This window comes from Mixophyes fleayi, chromosome 8 (assembly GCF_038048845.1).
Source record: "Mixophyes fleayi isolate aMixFle1 chromosome 8, aMixFle1.hap1, whole genome shotgun sequence".
NCBI lineage: Eukaryota > Metazoa > Chordata > Amphibia > Anura > Limnodynastidae > Mixophyes > Mixophyes fleayi.
The window spans coordinates 59,224,852-59,251,467 of NC_134409.1; the positions used below are offsets into that span (position 1 = coordinate 59,224,852).

At 42.0% G+C, this 26,616-nt stretch overlaps 1 protein-coding gene across 3 annotated transcripts in view; it reads right to left on the reverse strand.

Moving 5' to 3' along the window:
* The window catches only part of LOC142099299 (complement factor H-related protein 1-like), a 213,356-nt gene that overhangs the window by 61,555 nt on the left and 125,185 nt on the right, over nt 1-26,616 (reverse strand). For 2 of the 3 annotated variants that reach the window (XM_075182619.1, XM_075182620.1), the window contains one exon: nt 4,691-4,870. The exons of the other annotated variant lie outside the window; for it this stretch is intronic. In XM_075182619.1, the coding sequence (XP_075038720.1) occupies nt 4,691-4,870 (180 nt within the window). The remainder of the gene's footprint in view (nt 1-4,690; nt 4,871-26,616) is intronic. 3 annotated transcript variants of the gene reach the window in all.

Below are 26,616 nucleotides of genomic sequence, written 5' to 3' on the forward strand. Positions count from 1 at the left end.
CATCATCGTCATCAACATCCTCATTAGCATACATGTAGAAAAACGATACATACATATGGCGCTGTCTTCACACACACTGGGAAGAATAATGTATATACATATGGAATCAATGTCCAAGATTCAGTGCTCTGAAATATAAAGGTAGACAACACAACAAGAGCTGATAGTGTAGTATGTTAATCATATATATGATATATATTTTAAAATCACTCCAGCAATACAATGCCCGTGCATGAAGGATAATAGTGCACACAACACCCGTGTTTCCACTCTGATGAGGTCCCCTATAGGGTATGCGCTTACTCAAAAGTGGAAATATTCAAGCCCTCAGAGGATATATCGATGTTTCACTTTTTCCCGATTTCCCGCGGTGGCGTCTTGCACTCAAATATAAAAGGAATGGAAACAATCTGGTGCATTATCTTTTTAATGTATAAAACAATCTAAAACTCCAATTCATATTGCTCGTACCGGAAGGCAGTTAAGACACGCATAGAACAAAGAGGTAGGTATATGCACAGTCCCTCACCACAGTCAGTTCCATATGTCCATGCGTGCTCGCCACGTTCCCGATCACCCAGCAGTTAAAACCAACGCGTTTCGACCTATAAATGGTCTTTTTCAAGGTATAATGTTCCATAATCCCGGCGTCTTTTTTATACCCCTCCGGACACGCCCATTTTTCCAAAACGAGGCTTGATTGTGTGGTTAAAAAGGAAGTCCCGGTTTCCTATTGTCCGGACCCGATCTACGTTTCCATAGTTACTTAACCAACTGTATTACAATTGGGCATTCTTTTTTTGTTTTTCTAGAGTCTGTATCGGAGAACGATCTGGGACTCTCAAATAAATAAAAAATGCACAGAAAAAAGGGGTATAAAAAGGACGCCGGGATTATGGAACATTATACCTTGAAAAAGACCATTTATAGGTCGAAACGCGTTGGTTTTAACTGCTGGGTGATCGGGAACGTGGCGAGCACGCATAGACATATGGAACTGACTGTGGTGAGGGACTGTGCATATACCTATCTCTTTGTTCTATGTGTGTCTTAACTGCCTTCCGGTACGAGCAATATGAATTGGAGTTTTAGATTGTTTTATACATTAAAAAGATAATGCACCAGATTGTTTCCATTCCTTTTATATTTGAGTGCAAGACGCCACAGAGGGAAATCGGGAAAAAGTGAAACATCGATATATCCTCTGAGGGCTTGAATATTTCCACTTTTGAGTAAGCGCATACCCTATAGGGGACCTCATCAGAGTGGAAACACGGGTGTTGTGTGCACTATTATCATTCATGCACGGGCTTTGTATTGCTGGAGTGATTTTACAATATATATCATATATATGTTTAGCATACTACACTATCAGCTCTTGTTGTGTTGTCTACCTTCATATTTCAGAGCACTGAATTTTGGATATTGATTCCATATGTATATACATCATTCTTCCCAGTGTGTGTGAAGACAGCGCCATATGTATGTATCGTTTTTCTACATGTATGCAATTGTGAAGTTTTGGTGAACTTTATTGATACAAGCAGGACGGCATATCTTAGTGAGGCACCATTGACACAGCTCAACATTGTTAAACGTCCTCATTAGCGCCATCGTCAGCTACACAAATATCCCTCTCATCTTGTTGCAATTCTAAAGTGGCATCCTCAATTTGTGTATCACCGACTACAATTGGGCTGCTCATTCACACATATGCATAAATGCTGACAGGAATATTCTTTATACAGATAGCACTCGTGAATAGACTCTCTTCAGGGATTTGTGTCATTTCTGAATCTTAAGATACAATTTCCTCTAATGCCTTACTGTTTTCTTCCAGCCCAGCTTTTACACGTAAAAGTATTTGGACACCACTTTTTGTGTCAGAATGACAAGGTCTTGCTTGGTCATGACTGACCTTACAAGAAGATGCCTCAATTACAGTTGCAGAATTAGCACTCTTAGAGAAAGGCAAAGGCCTGATTCTTTCTTTGCTACTGCGTGTATAGAATGGGATGTTGGCAATTTTATTTTTTTCTGCAGTTAACTTTGCCTGGATTACAGGTCTTTTTTTCTTGACCAAGGTAAATGGTGTTTTATTTACATTTTTTTTTCTCTAGCTCTCTAAACACTAAGCACTTTAATATACGCTTTACAGATGACGTAGAGGGATTACTATCATCATGACTGGTTCCAGACGCTGCTTGGTGCTCCTAATCTTCTGTGTACTGCTGCAAATCCATTTTGATGACACAGTACAATGTGACTGCAGATTTTGAAGAACACTGACAGCCTTATTCCTTATTATTTCTATTTCAGCAATGTCAATTTGCAATGGAGCATGGCACGTAGATTGTAGACGGACAACAACACTGGCAATCAATAACCCACCAAAGGGCTGAGTCCGGCGCTCACAGGAATAAGCAGATCAAGGTAACTATATGAATCAATATTCTATAAAATGGATAATCCCCCCTGCAGCTCATTAAGGGTCTATTGAAATCCTAAAAGATTAAAGAACACCTGGAAAGAAAATGGTGCTGAGGAAAGTAGCCAACAACATACACATAAATATGTATAATAAATAGAACAAAAAATTGAAGAGATTGGTTCATTCACAAATAAAAAATATTTAATACAAAACACTATAAAATAAAATATGTATAAATTATTAAACTAAGAACAATAGACTGATGGTATAGCTACTGCAAAAGAGCTCCCTAACTCAGGAGCACAAATCATGCAGTACAATGCACCCAAAGCCCAATAAGTCCTCTTCTGGGGCCCTCCATAAATTTAGAGAATCCAAAAATCCTCAGATGGAATCATATATATGGAGAAACGATCCCTGCAAATTTATAAGAGTGGAGCTCCAATTAAAAGTCCTCCAAACAAGGGGCTTTAGCAACGTGAAAGCTTAACAAGGCAGTGCTGTTCCCCAACAGGATAGAGAGAAAAGGAAACTTCTTACTGGTAAAAACAAAATCAAACCCTCTGGAGGGAAATAGAAGTAAAGCTCGCAAAATCCCATGATGCAACATTGACATTTTGCCTTGTTTCCAGTTCCGAGGGTGCATGACAGTAGCGAGCTGGCTCTGCTCGGTACTCAGATCTCTGAGCCTGAGCAAATCCAATAATTGCGTATATGTGCCAATGCAGACTTCTGTGTATCTGGCATCTATTTACGACTGGAGAAGCGGAACGGGAGAGGGAAGAAGCTTGCAATTGCAGGCCAAGTACAGTAAGGGCATGATACGTAAATACATATCATGCAGACCTGCAGAAACATGCATACACACATTTTGTATTTTGCAAATACATGCTGATGATGATTACTTGGTGTAAACTAGGCACATATGCTGCTGATGCAGTGCCGGACACATCTCTAGATATGTATGGCTCTGCATATGGGTGGAAAATTCAAATTTGTGTGTTTTTAAAAAAAAATTGCATCCATTTTAGGACCAACACTGCATCAGCTCCTAAGCACTTAGCACATTTTTGCACTTTTTTTGTTTTTGTTTTGTTATGTTAGGTGGGGATGGATGGTTGGACCCATAAGGACCGCCTTCTCTCTAATATTGTTGGAGGCTAACTCTGTAAGGGATGCTGAAGTTTCCTGACCCTGAGGAGAGTTTTGGCTGACCTTAGCTGGTAAGGATCCTGGGGAACAGGATGGGCAACAGGATATTTAACAAAAAATAAACTAAGAGAAAACTGCTGCAATAATATAGAAGGGAAGCGTAGTGGAGATCAGGTTAAGCCAACATATATGAATGTTATGTTGCAGTGAGCTGAGCTACATTCCAAGTCTGCTAACATTACAATCTTAGCTGTACTCAATAGATAGGTAAGTAATTAATAAAACATGTATCAATATGAGGGTGTCTAAAAAGCTTGGTGGGATCAGTACGAACCAAAAAACAGTAGATAAACCCTTTATATATACCTCCCTTTTCATTTTGGTGACTCAAAGATCCCTCTCCTGCTAGCACAGTGGCTAAGTGGTTAGCACTACTGCCTTACAGCACTGGGGTCATGAGTGAAATTCCCAACCATGGCCTTATCTGTGTGTCTGTGTGTGTGTGTGTGTGTGTGTGTGTGTTAGGGAATTTAGACTGCAAGCCCCAATGGGGCAGGCACTGATGTGAGTGAGTTCTCTGTACAGCGCTACGAAATCAGTGGCGCTATATAAATAAATGGTGATGATGATGATGATGATATGCTTTCCCCATAGGATTGAATGGCTAACGCCATTTTCAGACGGGTCATGCTCCAAAAAGCTAAGCTTTAGGAGCTTGATAAATTTAAACAGATTGTGGTCCCCATTGGAAATTATAGGGAGTGCAGTATTATGCAATACTTTGCATAATGCAGGAAATATCTCCAACATCTCCTGCATTAGGCATTTGTTAAATAGCTACTAAACTTAAAAAGACCTAAACCATGCAAAAATATCTGTTTCTGTTTAGTTTAAAACTTGATAAATAGGCCCCCTATATCTTAAAAACATTGATAGCACTTCAGTAATTTATTATCCAGAATTTGATACCCCAGTACATATTCCATTTACAGGAGATCTCAAAGCTATGCAGCAAGGTTCATTCTATACACTGGAAGTTGTATATTAGTTTTTTTAAATGAAGCCAATTAGTACTTTGAAAAGGTATGTCTGATTGATATTACTTACTTCTGCATTCTGGTATATCCTTCCACTGTGTATTCTCACAAACCGCTTCTGGTTTCTTAAATTGTTCCAGAGAATAACCAAATTTACACTCATATAATGCCTTTTCACCAGATGCATACACATTTTTCTTTGTTCTGATATTGGCATTAAGCACTATTGGAGCAGGTCCACAAGATGTAGCTTCAAGTAAAAATGATAAAAACATTTCATAAATATTTTAGATTTTCATCTTCTTTTGTGCTAAATGCATTAAATGTTAGAAGTTAAACTTATATATTAAACTACAGGGCAGCCCAGAAATAGCCACAGGGCAAGGGTGACTCACCCATTGAATACTCAATGAAATGACAAGTCACAAAGGGCTTTAAATTGTTTTTTTTAAAAAAAGTGGAAATGTAGGTCCGCAGCACCAATGCTATTTGTGACATAATTTGCCTATTTTTGCACGAATGTGTCTGTTTAAGAACATAGCTAAATGTGTCAAGATGGTAAAGATCAGTGTCAGACTGGAGCATTAAGGACACATCAGGGGAGTACAATGAATACTGTAAAAACGGTCTGTTCTCCCTATAAGGCATTGTGCTGCTATGGAATTAGTGTTTTCTATAATGTAAAAGATAAAACCAATTGCGCTTTGTACCTTATAAGTGATTTTATTGCCCTCAGTTTAGTTTAGTTGATTACATGTTTCCAACAGTTCATTTATTAACCAGTGTCTGGAAAAAGTGTTTTTATTATACCAGGTGTCGAAGTAAATAATTGGATGAAATAAACCAAATTGATTAATATTGTTTTACTGTGCAATTTCGATTAATACGGCACGTGTTATGATGCAATCGCACGGGTTCATAACACACATTTACATTCGCACTTACACTTGTAAATAATACACATTTATTAAGGTTGCAATCCACATTTATTTATTATTAAAATGTATTAGCTTGTTTATTTATGCATAAATAACACTATAGTAAAGGTATTTATGGTTCAGGTCTTGTAAAAGGTAAAGAGTTTGGTCTCATATTAAAGCTTATTTCACCAGCATTAACTCAGTTTGAACAGAGGTAGCGATCGCATCTAGCGGTCGCAAGATATAAGCAATATGAGATTAATACTCAAAAGTACTTTGTGTGTGGGTTAGTTTGAACTGGTTAATCAGAGGGAAAACGTAGACAACAGTGGGGGGAAGTTGTCCCTCACCCTTTGAAAGGATCAAATGAACTGACCTATGAGCAGCAGGGAACTGGAATATCATTAATCCTGGACCAATGAAGTAAGTGTTATCTGTATAAATAGTGACATCATTAGTGTTTTGTTCTATACTGAAACTGCATATAAGCAAGCTGCTCCCCCTGATAGATCTCTTAGTCTGACTCCAGACAACATGACCATATCTTATGGGCCTGGGCAGGGCCGGATTAAGGGAATGGAGGCCCCTGGGCTAAGGGGCCCTCCATTCCCCGCGAGGCCCCCAATGTGAGCTGTCCGCCGCCCCCCACCCCCCGCGAGGACCCCCCCAAGCACTTACCTGTCAGTGCAGTCCTCCGTCCCGGCGCGCTGTAAGCTCCTTACTGAGGAGATCTCGCGAGAGTTCATGAACTCTCGCGAGATCTCCTCAGTAAGCAGACTACAGCGCGCCGGGACGGAGGACTGCACTGACAGTACTCAGCAGCATCGATCGGGCCGGGGGCGCCCCCGCCCCCGACCGATCAATAATGCTGCTGAGGAGTTTGAAGGGCCCCCTGGATGCCCGAGGCCCCTGGGCTATAGCCCAGTTAGACCTCGGGTTAATCCGGCCCTGGGCCTGGGTGAAGCACTACTTAACATGTAATGTATTCGGTTTATGTTTATACTTTCCTGTTTGATTATAATATTGTGTATTGCTTCATTGTAACATCTTTTATGCATTATGATGGCTTGCTGTAAATCCTGCTATATTTTGCAATTAAATATTGTCATGCACCGTCCCTGCACTCACCAACAGTGCCAGAGACGGACACCTTCCTCTGTCGGCAGCATGGGCAGTTGCTAGGCAGGTGGACGCCGGCCTCTCTCCTCAGGATTGCTGTGTGCATGTGTGTCTGTCTCGAGTCCCCGTTTCCTAGCAATGGAACTCTTCTCTCTACTCCCTGTCAGCAGTCAGCTGTTTGGACCGCCTCCTCCACTGCCACCAATCAGGGATAGGTTACCTCTATTTAAACCTGCCTCTGACACTAGGTAGACGCCAGAGTATCTAGGTTTTCCTTTGCTCTGGCATTCCAGCCTGTTCTCCCTGCTCTCTGACTGATCTCCTGTGTACCGACTCGGCTATCCCTGGTTCTGCTTCTGGATCTCCCTTCGGCCTGATTGCTCCTGCTGTATTTGACCTTTGGCTTGCTGACTCCGAATTGCATTACCCCTTGATACCACGTTTGCCAGTACAGTTTGACATCTGCCTGCATGACCATGTCTGTTCACCATCCACTCTGTTGAAAGCTAACTTGGAGGGCCGCGACCTGCACGTCCCTTGCAGCAAACTCCCTGGCGTGGGTCCCTGGTGAAGACCGTGGGCATGTTTAGACTCCGCGCCTCCTAGCTTTGCAGAGCAAATATCAGCAAGTGGCCTTCAGTCCCTGTGACTCATGACAAATATCTTTGTTCGTTGGAACCACAACAATCGCATTGGACAATGCTTATTTGTAAGCGATAAAATTACTTTATTACAGGTATTCCAGGTAAAAAATAGAAGAAAAAAACCCATAAAAAATAAGCCGAGGAGTGTTTATAGCATTTAGTGAGTATAGAGTGGATTCCTACTCCACGTCAAGTGTCAATTCATACTAAATTGTTCTTACCCTACATTTTTTCTCTGTTAGGTTTAGGACTGTAGAAACCCGGGCCCATTAAATTTTGTGTGTGCAACCACGTAGCTGAGGTGTACTGCCAAAGGGATATGTCCAGCCACCAAACCAAACTGTAGATGAAGTCATTCCTGGAATGCAGGAAACTTGATATTTCTAAAGCTTAAACTCAGTGCAAACATTTTTCAACTATGTAATACTGTATGTTAAAAGGGGTCAATATTTACACCAAACCATTTATACTTATACATGAATGCTAGAGTCCCAAGCCCTCAATTGATCCTTTTCCCTCAGAAATTAAGAGATTTAAACATTTTCTGCCAACTTGATGAAATTGACAACTTATGAACAATATTTTACAGGCAACATAAATATAATGGACACAATGTTCTAATTTTTTCCATATTTTGATACTAGAAAATTAAGGTTCATTTTACAATATGGCTGGCATTTGCCAACTTGTAGGAAAATGGGCCAGCCACTCCTGAAAAATTTGCAAATTTATAATACTATGAAAAGCCTGGTTGTCTCCAAAACACAATAGAACATATGCAATAGATAGCAAAAGAAATGTGCATCATATTGAAAAAACATGGATCTTTTTAGTTTAGCCAAATAATGCTCAGTACTCTCAAATAAAAATCTGAGTACCCTTTGCTGGATCATGAAGTACATAAACATACTATAACATAAACATACTCTAGCATAAAATTTGACATGGGCTTCCAGTCCTAGATTCCATTCATTTATATATATATTTAGCCCACAGACAAAAAACCTTACAGTTACACCTACACACCATCTAAAATGTAAGAAAATTATTGAAACTCTTTCACTCAAACTCCAAAAAGCAATGAAATTATGACAATTAAGGCAGAAGCCTTAATGGTCATGTTCCTTGCTCAGTACAGACATGGTATGTCATCACATCCTGTGGTTAGCTGCAGATTCAGCACTATCGTGGAGTGAGATTGTTGTCCTTCACAACATGGTGGAGCTGCTAATTCACAGATTTGTGTGTTCAATGGAATACACACATGAAGTCTATGCAATTGGAGGTCTGACCTTAAGAATGACAGAAGAAGTCCCCGACAGTCTCCTAACAAATCCCGACCACCAGTAAGAACGGCATCTTGTTTTGATGTCATAATCAATTGCGACCTGTATATCACTATATTTAAAGCGGCAATGGAGCTTGTTATCCGACCTAACTCTTACACTCTTTTCACTGCCACACAATACAGGGGGCACCCTGGTCACCGCCACACAATACAGAGGGCAGACTGGTCACCGCCACACAATACAGAGGGCAGACTGGTCACCACCACACAATACAGAGGACAGTCTTGTGATCACCAGCTTAAGTATTTAAGACCAGATCCAGTTAACATTGCAGCAATAGATCATCAGATCACATGAAAAAACATGTTGCAGGTATTTTGTCAATGAAGAAGAGTACATATAGTCTATTACTTTATATGATAAGGGCATTCAAAGTCTAATATAATATAATATATTAGTTCTGCCATGCTTGAATCAGAGAAATGGCTCTAAACAAAACTCTCCTCCCTCACTACAAACATGAGGTTAGTGAATTCTTGTGCAAGTCTGTTTAATTGCTCAGGATTAGCATATGAAATACTGTGATCTATTACCTATGGAAAGGGAAACTCCGCTCATAAGAAAGGTTTTTGATATCCTGTAACACAAAACAGAAAGGTCCTTTTCCTGCCCTGCTCCCAAGGTGAGATGGCTTAGCTTGTGGAGACTGCAAGCTTAATGCCATGGAGGTCTATATATATGATATGGCCTGGAAAGCAATTTATATTAGAATCTGGCTAGCAGGAAAAATGTAGTTTTAATGGAAATTGAATAGATTGATTGAAGGTGGTTTAATGCAGCTATAATGTTATAATGAAGTTTTGAATAGATTGAATGGAATACAGATAGAGGACCTGATTCATTAAGGAACTTAAATTAAGAAGTTTCTTATTTCAGTCTCCTGGACAAAACCATGTTACAATGCAAGGGGCGAAAATTAGTTTTCTGTTTTGCACATAAGTTAAATACTGACTGTTTTTTCATGTAGCACACAAATACTTGATAGCTTATTTGTAAACTGGAATTTAAAGTTGATATTTGTGTGCTACATGAAAAAACAGTCAGTATCAGTCACTATAGCAGTCACTATACCACCTATTTTAGAAGAGTAAATGAAATCTGTTGATTTTGCGTAAAATGCTGTTACACTTTCATACTGTTTTATAATATATGAATTTTTACAATTACAATGTTAATTAATAATACAACACATTTCAAATGAAGCTGCATCTTGTGTGCACTTTTTTAAGAGATAAGCATATGTTATTAGATGAATGTTGGTCCTTTGGATTTAAAGCAAAATAAGATTATATTTCTTAGGTTAAATCAGAATTACCTTTGCGAGGTTAAGGGTAATAGTCATAAGCAAAGTTATTAAATGGTCATCCATACATTTGCCAGCCTATTAGGGAGATTAGAACCCCATACCCCTCAGATCACCCTTTTACAGTCACCGTATTGATTTTTGTAAAGAAAGTCTCTTTTAACAGGGACCTCAGGACAATGAGGGATTGCAAGGTTTTTTTGTTTTTTTTACCTGGAACCTTTGAAATACACATTGACCTCCAATGTACTTGATAAACTAACAGCAATATATTTTAGGCATAGAATTCCAGGAAAGTTTGTATAAGACAACTGCCATCAGTATACTTCAGCAGAGTTTGCACAATTTACCAAAGGCCATGGTTATCCCACAATTTATAGCCCTATCAATCTGCTTTCAAATGGACAGATTGAGGAAAATTTAAACTGACAAGCAAAGAAGGTCACGTCATAGCCATAGTGGAATACATAAATACAGCTAATCACACTGTATGCTGCCAATTACAACTAAACTGGATCCTATCTTTCACATGCCACCAGTGTCGGACTGGGACATGAAGGGCCCACCGGGGGAAATGCAGCGGTAGGGGCCCACTACAATGGGGTGTGGCCAACTGTAAGAGGGGTTGTAGTCAGTCATTAAAGGGGATGGGGTCAGCCCATGGAGGACAACGTATAGCACCATAGTATGGTCCATAAAAAAAAAGTGGACATTTGCAGTGAGGAGCCGCGACGGACAAGACAGAAGAGAAGAAAGAAGTCACTGCTGAACAGCCTGGCAGCCTCAGATGTCAAAAAGGGGGCGGGGCCTAAATCGCCCCCCCCTACATCGCCCCGGGTACATATAGTCTCTAGATCCGCCCCTGCCATTCATCATATGAAAACCGCAATATAAGGGTATAGACTAAAAATTAATATATCCATGAAGCACTATAGAAACCACTATAGAAACCACAAATTTATTAGCATAAAAATATATGCACATTTAAAATATTACATAAATCGAATCACACTCCCTACACTCTAGACACTGGCAAATAAAAACAGGACTCTAAAAAATGATCTATCCAAAAATGTACAATCAATAATAATCCAATGCCACTACAAAGGACAAAAGCAAAACATTAATATTAAATCATATAGCACAGGGGTTGGCAACGCCCGGCACGCAGCCCCCTGAGTCCTGGCACGCCGGCTGTCTGACTGTTCTAAATGACAGCCGGAGAAGAGCTGAACTGCTGCGCAAGCTCTTCTCCGGCTGTCATTCCTTCCCCGACACTGAACTGCTGCGCAAGCGCAACAGCTCAGCACTTCTCCGGCTGTCATTTATTAAAAATGACAGCCGGAGAAGAGCTGAACTGCTGCGCAGTTCCTCCCAAGCACCTTTGAGGACAGGATCACTGCTAGAAGAGGTAAGTATAAAATTATATAATTTTTTATTAATTTATTAGTGTCCTAAAAAAATTTTTTATGCAATTCTGAGGCCATAAGAGTCAATGAGGCATAAAAGATATTGGGGACATTACTGTGGCATAAAATGTATTGGGGGCAACTGTGGCATACTATGTGTTTCTGGGGCAACTGGCATATTATGTGTTTCTGGGGGCAACTGTGGCATATTATGTGTTTCTGGGGGCAACTGTGGCATACTATGTGTTTCTGGGGCAACTGTGGCATTCTATGTGTTTCTGGGGGCAACTGGCATATTATGTGTTTCTGGGGGCAACTGTGGCATACTATGTGTTTCTGGGGGCAACTGTGGCATATTTTGTGTTTCTGGGGGCAGCTGTGGCATACTATGTATTTATGGGGGCAACTGTGGCAAAGTATGAATTGGGGGCACAACTATGTGGAATACGATGAATTGGGGCCACAATTATGAGGTATGATGTGAACTGGGGCACTACTGTGCAGCATAACATTTTTTTTTGCTGGTCCCTTACTGTTAATATGATATTAGCCTCATAAAATGAGAAATAATTATATATATATAGCCGCCGAGAGGGGAGGGGCGGCTACAAATTGCCTGGGCCTGCTTGGTCCACCGAGCCCCCTCTGGAGACCTAATTTTGAAAAAAAAAATATATTTTAAAAGTACTTTTTTAAAAAAAAATTTTATTGAGTGCAGGGGGATCGGTAGTGGCTAAATCCCCTTCAGCTCAGGTACCTTCAGACACCAGGTCATGTGACTGCAGTGGTCACATGGTACTCGGTGGGCTGCTGGATATCTTCCCATACTGTGCAGTGGAGAATAAGGTAAGAAGAAGGTGTGATGGAGAGGGGCATGTGTCACTAAAGGTGCTGGGCAGAGGGGGGGGCAAGTGTGATTAAAGCATGTGGGCAGAGGGGACATATGTGAGCAAAGCTGCTGAGCAAGGGGGCATGTATGAGTAATGCATTTTTCTGTAAGAGGGTGGCCTGGTGCTTTTCACCTGCTAGACATGCCCCCAATGATGCACTGCCACACCCCCAATTGTACGACCACTCGCATGGGGAAAAAATGTCGGCGGCGCCACAACATTTTTTTAACTATGCTTAACTATAAGGGAGGACCCATGGAGTTGCTGTACTGGGGCCATGAATTTCTCTAGGCAGCTCTGTATGTGTATATATATATATATATATATATATATATATATATATATATATATATATTATACACACACACACACACACACACACACAACTGGCACACCTGGGCTTGACTAGATTATAGCCGGCACTCCGATAGAAAAAGGTTGCCAACCCCTGATATAGCAGATGCAATCCTATAAGGACCTAACTGTCTCAATGTGTTTTATTCTGATTAAGATATGCTTCTATAGGGAATAGAGTCCCAAAATTGATTGAAAACAAATAAACATGGAACATGATATAAACAGTGAATTTGGTACTAGTTTATTAGGAATCCATTCATTGGTCAGCTGCAATAGGATCCTTTTATAGAGGCACTGAAGACATATATCACCATGAAGCCATTCTAATTTATCTCCCTCCCTCCGATGTCACACAGTGAAGAGTTCTAGAGAAGTTTGCACGATTTATTACACTTACTGATTACACGGACTCACACTGCAGTTAGGACCGCAACTTTATGACTACAGGACGCCTGCAACTACAACAGAAGGAGTAATCTGAGATCTGTGTCACTGTGCAGCATTTCTGTCTCGGGAGCAGGAAGTGTTCTCACGTGCTGGCTGTAGGGAGGGATTTATTAGTTTTACAGTCTCCGTTTCATATGTAGACTGACCACAACTCAGTAATTCTCTGCTCCGCCCCACCAACAAAGAGGGCGGAGTTATCAGGCAACAGGGCCTCCCTGGGGATACCCCGGCTACCCGGCAGGCCAGTCCGACACTGCATGCCACACTTCCATACACAATGCCATATACATAGCTACACACACATCTACACACACAGCCATATATATACACACACACAGCCATATACACAGCTACACACACACACACACACAGCCATACACATAGCTACACACACGCACACACACATTTTCACACACATTTTACTCTTTACTTTTTACATTTTACTAAAGCGTTGGTCCAGAGGGTCTCTCTCCAGCCAGGTTCAGCCCAAGGACTGAGAAAGCAGCAAAATACCTTGGGCAGGTGGGTGTGAAATAATCCATTCTTCCTATTCCCACCCCCAGTGTCAGCAGCATGTTTCCTCCAGTGTCTAGCCCCCAGCTCTAACAGCATGAAATGGCAGCCTCTCCTCTGTTCTATTTACTAAGACAGGAGTTGGCCAACCCTACAAAAAGCATACACCAAGCGTTGTGTATGCGCATGGTAAATATACAGTGTTTCCACGATAATAAGACACTGTCTTATTTTGTGGGGGGGCCAAAAAAACTGCATAGGGCTTATTTTCGGGGTAGGGCTTATTTTAATTAACATTGACAGCAATTTCAATAAACAGGTATGTGTGAGCAAAAAACCTGCCTTTATTCAAAAATGGTTATGTCATCTTCTTCAACAACATCATCATAAATGTCCATACCCCGAATTCCGGCCTGGATTTCTTGCGCCTCAATTTCCTGCTGAAGCAGTGGACCTAATCTGTCATGTCCAGCAATATAGCTCTCCTTAAATGAGCATGTCTTGTCCAGGTAGGCTGCTCATAGTGCATTGGCGACACAGCGGTCAGTAATTTTATGCCATGACTTCTTCACCCAAGTCACGACCTCTTGCAGATGGGGCTTCACTAAGTTTCCACGCTGATTTCTTTCCATTCTATTTTTAATGTAGTCATTGACTTCCATGCCCAAATGGTCCTTGAATGGCTTGTTTATTTCAATATCAAGAGTTTGGAGATAGGCAGTCATTCCTGCGGGAATCATTACTTGATCTATTCTTCTCTCTGCAAAGAAGATCATTGTGTCTTTAGCACGGTGAGTGCTGGCTGAATCCCAGACTAGCAGACCTCTTTGGTCACCTCGCAAAACAAGTGGCAGCATTAAATCCAGCCACTTCCTTATAACTGCTTGTGTGCACCAGGCTTTTTCTGTTTCAAGAACGTAAATGCCTGGAACACGTTCAATCTTATCTTTCTTGCCCTTACTGATGATTAGAGGTGTGGCTTTCTTTCCATCCAAATGAATTGTCAAAACAGAGGTAACCCATGCCCTTTCGTAGCCAGTTGGGGGAATGTAAATTGACGTGGTTCCCCTGTGATGAACTGCTGTTTGAGATCCTTGACCCATAAACACTAGAGTTTCATCCATAGCAATCATATTGCAGGTTTGGTATTTAGAAAAGTCGATCCCATCAACAAAGGACTTTAATGCAAGTGCACGTTTAATTACTTCAACATCTTACAGCTTAAACAGTGTTGTTGATCTTTATAGAGACAGTTCATATCGCTGAAAGAAACCGTCCAACCAGTGTCGTGATGCTTTGAATCCTTCTGGGACCATTTCGAACTGTGGTGGCATTGCAAGGGCAAATGCTTGAATATCAGCCCTGCGCACAATGCCTTTGCTCTCCTGTCAGCAATCCATTCACCAATGATGTCTTCCAGCTCAGGATATAAGGGTTGCCGACCTGATCCAGATATGCGCTTCTTAGCTTTTCCCTCATCCACCTGTTGACTGAGGTTATTGTACTCCCCTCGCCATTTTCGGACCATTCGTAGATCCAACATCTTTTTTTTACAGAAAGCTAAAAGATTCTTGCCCTGTGAGTCCTCTACAATTGCTTTCTTATACTCAACGGTATAGCTCTTTCTTTTTGCACTCAAGTCTGGGGATCAAAACAGACAGGATAAGAAATAAAATGATGACCATTATGCTCCCCAGTCCTGCTTTTATTCCCATCATGCCCCTCAGCCTTGCTTTTGTCTCCATCATGCCCCTCAGTCCTGCTTTTATCCCCATCATGCCCCTCAGCCCTGCTTTTATCCCCATCATGCCCCTCAGTCCTGCTTTTATCCCCATCATGCCCCTCAGTCCTGCTTTTTTCCACATCATGCCCCTCAGTCCTGCTTTACAATACTTTACCAGACTTACCGTTTTTCGTTTTTCTTCACTTTCCTCTTTTTCTGTACTCTCCTCCACGGCGCTGCTGTAAATGACGCTGGCACGCATGCCAGCGTCATTCACAGAAAACTAGGGGAGGGTGCGCACTCAATGTGAGACAGTGAGATGCTGCAGCTGTGATTGGATACCACTGTTAAATCTTTAACAGCGGCATCCATTTCATGCGAGGGGTGGAGGGGCGGAGCTGGGGGCATTGTATTGTAGTGCAGGGACCGGGCAATGGGGATTTAGCTAGGGCTTATTTTTGGGGTAGGGCTTATTTTGGACCGTTCGGGGAAAGTAATGGTAGGTCTTATTATCGGGGTAGGTCTTATTATCGGGGAAACACGGTAACAGAAAAGAGGATGCCAGTTTGTGTGGTTAGAGCTAGGGGATAGACAGCTGTTTTCCGCCTGTGAATCGCAGCCTGCAAACATCATGTGGTCCCCAAATACAAGTTCTGGGGCAAACAGGAGGGAGGTGTGTGGGCTGCTGTAAGGAGGGCAGTTATGTTGCTTGCATATTAACTTATTGCTAATACTCTTATTCACTGCATGCCTCATTGGTTTTGGGTACAGTACACAGGTACAAAAGCTAGAGTTAGAGCAACAAACTAAAAAACTAAAATAGTGACAGAAAGTGTGTTTCTTGTTCTGCAGTTAGTATAAAATATCTAGAGTATGTAACCTATGCAAGGGGGTTGGGTGCTCTAAATTCAAAAGGAAAGTAGCATATTCAGTTTAGTGAAAAACAATGTATTAAGGGACATATTTATATAGCACCACACAATATGAAAAATAGTTTTCAATCCTCATCACATAGATAAGGATCTTTAATATGTATCAAAAAAATTTCACAGGGACAGCAGACACGATAAACTGCTGTCTCTGTGAAGTCTAACACTAACCTTTACACTGTGCTTTCTCTTCCGATGATTCCGAAAATCGGAACTTAGCAAACTGCATTATGAAGAAGTAATACATAATAATAATACACTGTTATGGGGACTGCACTGGAAAACGAAAATGAATGCAAAGCAGAAAATATCGTAGATATCTGCTGCAATGCAATGTTAATAAATTTAAATGTTCCTTCGAATTGTGGTGAATCTGTTTTCGAGGATTTTAGATGGTAAAATTGATAAGTAAATAGGCTTCATTGTGATTTATCACACATCTTTCCTGCTAGCTATGTATGAGATCAGTGCAGAACTACAGAGAACTTTTAAATCTCCAACCCCCAGCTCAGTGTATTGAGTAAATTATTATTATTATTATTATTATTAATTTTTATTTATAGGGCGCCACAAAGTATCCGTAGCGCCATACAAGGACAAACAATGGCATAGTACAAGGTGAAACAGCACAGTACAAGTAACAGTAAGCACTATAACTCTGGGGGCTCAGGCACAGCATGAAAGAGAGGGAGGGAGGGGAAAAGTGAGTACAGGCAGGTAACTATGGCCCAAGAGGGTGGGCACGGATGACAGGTTGAGAGTCACGGAGGGGAGCGGAGAGAAGCGAGAGGAGACAGAGGGCAGAGGGACTGAGAGGAGGTGAGCTGAGTAGCTGGAGAGCGCAGTTAAAAGTGATGGAAACAGAAGGTAGGAGAGCCCTGCTCAAAGGAGAGAACAATCTAAAGGAGGGGAAGACAGACAGACACGTGGATGAGACGGAGAGATGGGAGGAAGGGGGAGAAGGGAAGAAGGGATGAGAAAGAGAGGTAGCCGACCGGTGGGAGTTTAGGCATGGGACTGGAAGGCTTTAAGGAAAAGGTGGGTTTTTAATGTTCGTTTGAAAGAGGACAGATTAGGGGAAGTTCTGATGGAGCGGGGGAGCTTATTCCAATGGAGGGGAGCGGCGCGGGAGAAGTCTTGGATACGTGCGTGAGAGGAGGTAATCAGAGGGGAAGAGAGGCGACGATCGTTGGACGATCGCAGTGAGCGGGAGGGAGTGTGAATAGGGATAAGGTTAGAGATGTAGGGAGCAGTGGAGTTGGCGAGGGCCTTGTAAGTCAGAGTGAGGAGCTTGAAAAGGATTCTGTAGGGGAAGGGAAGCCAGTGAAGGGCTTGGTAGAGTGGGGATACAGAGGTGAAACGGCGAGAGAGGAAAATAAGCCTAGCAGCGGCGTTAAGTACAGATCTAAGGGGAGCGAGATGAGAGAGGGGGAGGCAGATAAGGAGAAGGTTGCAGTAGTCCAAGCGGGAGATAATCAGAGAGTGGACGAGAGATTTGGTGGCATCCTGGGAGAGGAAGGGCCGAATGCGGGCAATGTTGCGAAGCTGGAAACGGCAGGATTTGGCGAGAGAGTGAATGTGAGGGGCAAAGGAGAGAGAGGAGTCGAGGATGACACCTAGGCAGCGGAGTTGGGGAACAGGGGAGATAGATGAGTTGTCAACAGTGATGGAGAGGTCAGAGGGGAAGGAGGTACGAGAGGGAGGAAAGACAATGAGCTCAGTTTTAGCAAGATTGAATTTAAGAAATCTAGAGGACATCCAGGAGGAGATAGCAGAGAGGCATGCGGATACCCTGGAAAGAAGGGAGGGAGAGATCAGGAGAGGAAAGGTAGAGTTGAGTGTCATCAGCATAAAGGTGGTACTTGAGGCCGAAGGAGCTGATGAGTGCACCCAGAGAAGAGGTGTATAGTGAGAATAGTAAGGGTCCAAGGACAGAGCCCTGAGGGACCCCGACTGGAAGGGAGGAAGAAGGGGAGAGAGAATCAGAGGTGGAAACAGAGAAGGAACGGTCGGCAAGGTAAGAGGTGAACCAGGAGAGGACGGTACCGGAGAGGCCAATGGACTGAATTAACTGAAGTCACTGAGGGGCTCTGTAACAGCTGTTTCTGACACCGCATGGACCCATTAACCTTTCCAATGTGCGGTGCCAGGGCTAAAAATTTTACTTTGTGCCCTTCACAGCCCCAAAACCCCAGCCATCTTCCCTGTAGCTGGCAAATGTGGCTAATTCCTCCAGCTCAGAGAAGAAATCTGTTAGCCATATGTGTACTCTGAAAAGAGAAGCCACACTGAGTACACCAAGCACACACCCAGGGGCGGGCTGGCCCGGGGGGCAGGGTGGCATTGGCCCCCCGGGCCGCTCGGTCAGGCCGCTATTAGGGCCAGGGGGTAGGCTGGCCGGACGCCCTCCGGCTGCAAAATAGTATGTTTTCCCCCACGGCCGCATCTGATGATCTGATGACATCAGATGCGGCCGTGTCAGCGCACAGGCGGCCGCATCACATGACAGGGGATGCGGCCGCATCATCAATGACCCGGCCGCATCCCTTTTCATGTGATGCGGCCGCCTGTGTGCCCCCCAGCCACGCCTCTCCAAGCCCGCGCCTGCACACACCTCTATTTGACATGTGCAATGCTATGTAATCCCCTATCTTTTCAATGGGATATATTTTACCGAATTGTAAAAAAACTATAACTTTCTCAAATTTGTCACCCCTCTAAGGCACTCCTTAGTCACAATCGATTACCACCAAAACAAACCAGTAGTTTTAAGAAGCCTGTACACTAAGTTACATTCTCCCCAAAAAACAAAAAAATTATGATTGTGCAAAACAGGAAGTGGGAAAGAATGGCGATAGATTATATATATATATATATTTTTATTTATTTTTTGAGCAATCAGGGGAATAGGTACCATCTCCTTGGGTAGATAACAGCGAATAGCAGCAATAGAGTCATACAAGTCCCTTATTTTCGATAAAACTGACCTCAGCCATTTTTATTAAGCACATTCAAATAAACCAAACATTAATAAAAATCCTTGCCTGTCTGGCACTGACTAAACATTCTCCAGTTAGCTCTCTCAAGTGTAGAACCTGTGTCCGAGACACATACCAAACACAATAATATCTGCTCACCACTTGCAGGTACTCTCAGGAGGCATCCAACCTACTACCCAGGTCTGAGAGACTAATTGAAGCAGAGCTACAACCTTTTACAGAGACCACTCAGTTGCAGCTCCTAATTAGACTGCTATGAGCCTGCAGACCAGAAGACCCGGACTGCGCCCACCCTGCTATCTCCATACAAAACACCATTGACCATTAACAGCTTTTCCTGAAGCCAAAACCCTCTTTTGGACAATGCTTCCTATACAGAGAAATTTTTCTGGGTTTAAAAGCATATAAAGGAGACATCCTGGGACATGGATACATGCCATTCATTATCAACCCAGTGACTCTGGGCCTGATTCATTTAGGAAAATAAGGCAAAAAACTGAGTAAGTTTTCTCCTGGACAAAACCATGTTACAATGCAGGGGGTGCAAATTAGTTTATTATTTTGCACATAAGTTAAAGACTGGCTCTATTTTCATGTAGTGCACAAATACTTGATAGCTTTATTTACACATTGAAAATTAAAATTAAAGGTAATCCACGACATGCCCTATACAACTATAAATTTGTCCCCACATTTTAAAATTACCTTCCCCTCCATTGCAACATGGTATTGCCAAGGTGAAAAGATACTCATTTTTTTTGCTTTACTTTCCTTAATGAATCAGGCCCTCTGTCACTATATATGTATGTGTGAGCAGGATATATCACAACAGGAAGATACAACACATGGGTAGCAGGATACAACACGTGGGGGGCCAGGATACAAAACAGAGGGGGTGTAGGATATAACACATGGAGGGTGCAGAATACAACACATGGGCGGACAGGATATAACATAGGCGGGGCAGTACCTGTCTCGCTCTTGCTGTACATGGAGCAGTTGCTAGTGGGGGTATGTGGAGCAGCAGGGCAATAGCGGTGGTTGCTGTGTAACGTAACATCACGTTGTTGGGGCGGTAGTCGGGTCTCTGTGTTGCACTGATAGTGACGTCACTGGAAGCCTACAGTGATATGTCCATCTGTGGCCATTGAAACGGGATCTCCTCACACAGGAGGTCTGCACCTAGACCCCCCCAATATTGATAACTGCCCCCATCCCCTGCTATACTAACATCCACTGTCACCTTGCCCTTAACTGACCCCTGTACCGAGATATACTACTCCTTATACTGGTAATTACCCCCCTATAACGACATCTACTATCTCCTATACCAAGATCTGCCCCCTTTTAAGGAGATCTGAACCCCTATACCAACATCTACTTCATCCTATTCCGAGATCTGCCCCCCTTAACTAGATCTACTACACTTATACAGAGATCTTCACTGTTTATGATCCATATTCATTGTTTTATTCAGATACATAATGTTTTCTCAGCCTCTCACTATTCTGATCACACCCTCTCTAGTTGAATGTGTGAGGAATTAGACACAGCTCTGTTTACTTTAAATTTTCTGCCCCAGCTCAGTGCAGTGAATAAATTAACTGACCTCACTGAAGAGATGGAAAGTTTAAAACAGTCTCTGTCACACCGCTGCTCTGGCACCGCTCTGAGGTATTAAACTGTGAAATGAGAGCGCTGCCAGGGCAAATACTAGCATTTTGTGCCCCCCCTCAGCCCCAAACACTAACCAGACCCCTTGTGGCCCGGAAAATATGGCTAATTTCTCTAGCTCAGAGATAAAAATCTCTTAGCGAGAGGGGTCAGCCATATTTGTACTCGCAAGTGAACCCACTCTGAGTAAACCCAGCACACACCTCTATTTGACATGCACAATGTTTTGAAATTCTGTGAAATCCCCTATCTTTAAAATGTGGCATATTTTACCAAATTGCAAAAAAAGTTTAACTTTCTCAAAGTTGTCACCCTTCAAAGGCACCCTTCAAAGGCACTTCTCAGCCTGAATTGCTTTCTAACAAAAGAAACCCCTTGGGGTAAATGTATTGGTTGAAGAAACCGGAGGTTAATACATTTACCCCCTTGTCTTAAAACGCCCTATACACTAAGTTACGCACTCCCAAGAAAACTGAAAAACTGAGACTTTTTGCAAAACAGGAATTGAAAAAAAACGGTGAGATTTTCAGCTGTAGATTATCCCTAATTTGTCATTTTTTATTCATATTTTCTGAAATTTGGCAAGCGCACCCCTAGATAGTTCTCCATCTGCATGCCAAATTTCAGCTTAATAGCTATAAAACTTTTAAAATTACTAAAAACATTTTATCTGTAATGTGTGCTGTTAGTATTAATATGGGAACTAGCTGAGAACGGAGACAAAAATATACTGACCATGCGCAGACCTTTCATTGCACATGCGAAGTTAAATCAATAGAGCAAAAATGAGGAAGAGGTACATTTTTCCATGGTGATAAAGCCGGGCAGAAGTTATCTCTGCAGGAGATACAATTCGCAGAGTCAGACACTTCTTGGTGGCGCTGTCCTGACGAGATAGAATTGATAACTTGCAGTGATATTATTTTGATTATCAATGAGATAAAAAAATAATAGCATTTATAACACTATGATAATAGGCTAATGTAAGAGAAGGCAGTATTTTGGAAGAGATCTGATTAATGGCTTGCCAACAAATAAGTACCACCTTCTCCAGTTCACAGCCAATCAAATGTAGACCTCTCCAGCCTGGAACATTTCCACACACATTTTCAAACTTCTCCGGACCGATAATTGTCAAAAACAGTGACTGACTATGATTTAAAACTAGAGATGGGCGGGTCCGGTTCCCCGAGAACCGAACCCACCCAAACTATATTGGCAATCCCCAGTGCTTTTAGGGTGTCCCCCATAATTGTGCATAAATATTTCTGGCTGTCAAAATTACTATCTGTCAGCAGTATCTACCAAATACTTTTTAGCACTCCCCAGTGCTTTTGGGGTGTCCCCCATAATTGTGCATAAATATTTCTGGCTGTCAAAATTACTATCTTTTAGCAGTATCTACCAAATAATTTTTAGCACTATAAGTGCTTTGGGCTGAGAATGGATTTAAAGCAGTCCACATATGAGCAGAATGAGCAACCAGGTTCTGTCACCAGATGCAGAAGATGGTTTGAGGATGCACTGGACAGTAGGTGAAAGTACGAGCTGCGGTATGGATGGGGTAAACCAATCCCCTAAATACGTAGAGTGAATAGGATAATCCAACTGCGCTCAATACTGTATGAACAAAGGCAAAAGAAAACAAAAAAAGCAAAACAAAACCAAAACAAAACAAATTGAATAAATTGAAATAAAAATAAAGTGTAATCCAAAGCACATGCAGATATAATGGGAGGGAAACAAAGAAACTGTCACGGTCACAAACAGGAGTACAGCTAGGAGTCACGAATATGGTGAAAACACTCTGTTTATTTGCAGAAAAGTATAAACAGCAGGTAATCGAGAGCAGTAGTAAATACCAGGTGCAAGCTGATGCAGGAAATAATACGAATGTTTAGAAGCCAGCAGGTAAGCAGCTAATGCAGGGAAGCAGGATGTATGAACAGGTTTTAAGCAGGCATGAACCAGAGGAGCAAGGCAGGAGGAAGAATCCACAGGTTGCAACAAGGATATGACATCACAGGATGGGACAACAATAACCAGCCCTGTGTGCTGGGAGTAATAGGTATATAAAGGGAAAAAGAGACCACACCCAGGTGCATGGAATAATTGGAGAACAGAAAAGTTAACCCTTAAAGCACAAGAAATGCACAATAGCAGCACCTCTGGACATCAGAGGTACTGCTGCAAACACATAAAAAGAACAAATACAAATAATAAAGTCCAAAAGATAGGAGCTGCCAGGCGGATCGTGACAGAAACAAATAAAACAAATAAACAAAAAGATCAAAGCAGAAAACAAATGGAAACAGATCAATCAAAGCAACAGGCAAATACAATGAATATGCGATCACCGGCAGACTAAAAGTTGCACTGCGGGTGTCTGGAGATGCTAATGTATAGGGACACTAGTCTGAAGATTGGTTAGAATTTTTCTGTCACCAGTCCTGATATTAGTGTTCCCAGTATGTCATCTGGGCAAGGCGATGTCAAACTACACAGTGTTTCGAAATCAGTCCAAAAACCAAAAACAAACAAAAAATTTACTGTATTGAAGCGACAAAGAAGTGTTGCTGAGCAAAAGTTAAGTGCCAATAATTTTTTTTTTGCCAATATGCCATTCTACACACGCAGTGGCAAAGAGAGAATTAGGCCTTCACCTTTGGCTATTAGTGGCAGATCCCAAAAAGTTACCGAGCCTACAGTTGGTGCACAACTACTGTAACACGTCAAAGCCGAGCTGGAAGATAACAGTAAGGCATTAGAGGATAATGTTTGCTCTGATTCACAAATGACACCAATCCCTGTGGAGAGTCCATCCAACAGTGGTATGTCTAATCGTGAGCATTCTGTTAGTGTACCCATAAAGAAGGGCCCTTTCAGCAGTTCTGCTGATGTGTACCTGAACAGCCCGAGTGTCGCCGGTGATACACAAATTGAGGATGCCACTTTGGAAATAGAAGAGGATGAGGGGGAGATTTGTGGAGGCGACGAGGGCGCTAATGAGGATGTTGATGATTATGATGCAGACAGATACCAAATTGCCTTTCTCAATTTCTATTTATATTCTAGATTATATAACGGCTGAATAGTTTGCTATTTTACTCCTAGTGGAGAGGGGATCTGATGCAGACAGATACCAAACTGCCTTTGTCCATTTCTTTATATATTCGAATTTTTAGTTCTACAGTCTATGCAGGCGGGTTTTTTTTTATTTTACTACAAGTGGATGGGGGGGGTGGGTCTGATGCAGACAGATACCAAACTGCCTTTGTCCATTTCTTTGTATATTCGAATCTCTAGTTCCACAGTCTGTGCAGGCTGCTTTTTTTATATTCAACTACAAGTGGAGGGCGGGGGAGGGGGGGGGCAAAGATAGCCACCAAACTACCGTGGTCCATTTAATTTTACTTTCTAGTTCCACAGTCTGTGCAGGCTGTTTTTTTTATATTCAACTACAAGTGGAGGGTGTAATATACACTCAAAGACGATGGCTACATTGCCAATAATCAAAGATGGAGGAGGTAGACAACCAGGTTTGTCTGTATAATTTGCAGACAAGTGTTCGAATTAAGGACGGCCTACCAGGGATTAAACTGGTTTTTTTTCATCATTTATTAGCTTTAGAATTACCTCACTTATCTAAGAAACTGGTGGAGCACTAAATTAGGTTATTTTAGACCAAAAAAATTGTATTTTTTTCAAAAATAGCAGAACAAAACCAAACAAAACCAAAAGCAAAACACGCAAGGGCGGTTTTGCAAAACCAAAACCAAAACCAAAACATGAAGGTAATCCAGATCCAAAAACAAAAACAAAAACAAAACACGGGGGTCAGTGACCATCTCTCTTTAAAACAATGATTGTATACAACACATGATAAATGAGCATGTTGTAAAAATTAACATTTCCTAAAATGATCTAGTAATGTTAATCTTGTTAACACAATGCTCTGAGTGAGAGCTGTATTAATATTAATATTAAAATCACTGCAGTTTTAGATTCTTAAATTAATGCTTACATTACCTTTTATATTCCATTATGAGGGTCCAACTAAAATGTTCAATCAACTTTAGAGGAAATGTAGTGAAGCATTAATAGAGTGCTGTATTTGTAAATTTCTATTCTGTAATTTGCGGAATTTATAGCCATAACTTGAACTGGGAGGACAGTGTAAAATCATTCTGCTATGTTTTGTGGCTGAGGCAGGGCCGGATTAACGGAATGGAGGCCCCTGGGCTAAGGGGGCCCCCATTCCCCCATGAGGCCCCCCCGTTAGCAGACTGGCCCCCCTGTAAGCTGACCGCCCCCCCCCCTCGTTAGCTGACCGCCCCCTCCAAGCGCTTACCTTCTCCTGTCACTGCAGTCCTCCTTCCGCGGCGCGCTGTAAGCTGCTTACTGAGGAGATCTCGTGACACTCTCGCAAGATTTCCTCAGTAAGGAGATTAATAAGCGCCGGAGAAGGAGGAATACAGTGACAGAGCTCAGCATTGATCGGGCCGGGGGCGCCCCCGCCCCCATCCCGATCAGTAATTCTGCTGAGCTCTGTCAAGGGCCCCCTGGATGCCCGAGGCCCCTGGGCTGTAGCCCAGTTAGACCTCGGGTTAATCCGGCCCTGGGCTGAGGTATAACAAATGAGAACTTTGGGCAGAAAAATAATGATAGGGCAATAGGGGAATTTCATGTGGAATAAAAATGGTAGGAGGAATTCCACAAGGACCATTTAAGATCAAATTCTGCTGGTTGAAATGTGAAATTGTGCATAATACAGAAAGAGGCAAATTTTCTGTAGAATAGTTTTGAAGGCTTCATTAATTTCAATTTATTCTCCTTTTGCATTCTGTTCATAGGTGGTGTAGCTTGGCATACTCCATTACTCTGTTCATTGTTTTAGCAAGATGTTAAACAATCTTTATCACTATATACATTTATAGTGTATATGTACCGGTGAGAAATATTACAGAGGTACACCAGGGGAAATTAGGCAAGCTAGATATTTTTAGTTTCTGATACTTTATATATTAATGTACAACTATATAATTTACAGGTATTTTAAGTATATTAATAAAATTTCCCATACTTTTAAAATCACTGAACTTTTTGGGCCTCATTTAGAGTTGAACGCAATGTGCGTCTAAGACATGCAGGAGGGGGTGTGTGCCACAGCTTGGTAGGGTATTACGAGGGGCATCCCACTCGTAAGACCCTACCGAGCTGCGACCAGATCGTTCAGCTGGCTAACTTCTTGCGCCACCTAATTCCTGCTGCACATTTTTAGCCCTGTTTTTATGTGTGCTGCGTCTGCGCCTTACTATATCCAGGATTTACTTATGGGTCACACCCCCTGTGTCTATATTATACAAGTTCACACCTTCACAATTCCGCGTTCCATTCATTCCCTCGTACTAAGCCGCAAACTGTCGCAAGTATAAATTGCGTCCGAGATGCAGGCAAATATAGTGCTTGCTGCGCATGCGTGAAAGTAGTTCTGTGGTTGATGCGCCTAAAACGGACTTTGCGTCCGACTCTAAATTAGGCCCTATGTGTACCAATTACATTTTCTACATTGTATGAAATCAGCACTAACTGAGGCAAGTTGGAGTTTTCCACCATTTTCCTTCTATGCATTCTGCTGAGCTGCCTCCAGCAAAAGTGAAGTCATTTTTACACTGATAGTTTACATTTTCACCATGCTTGTAGTCAGTCTTTTCCCCTTG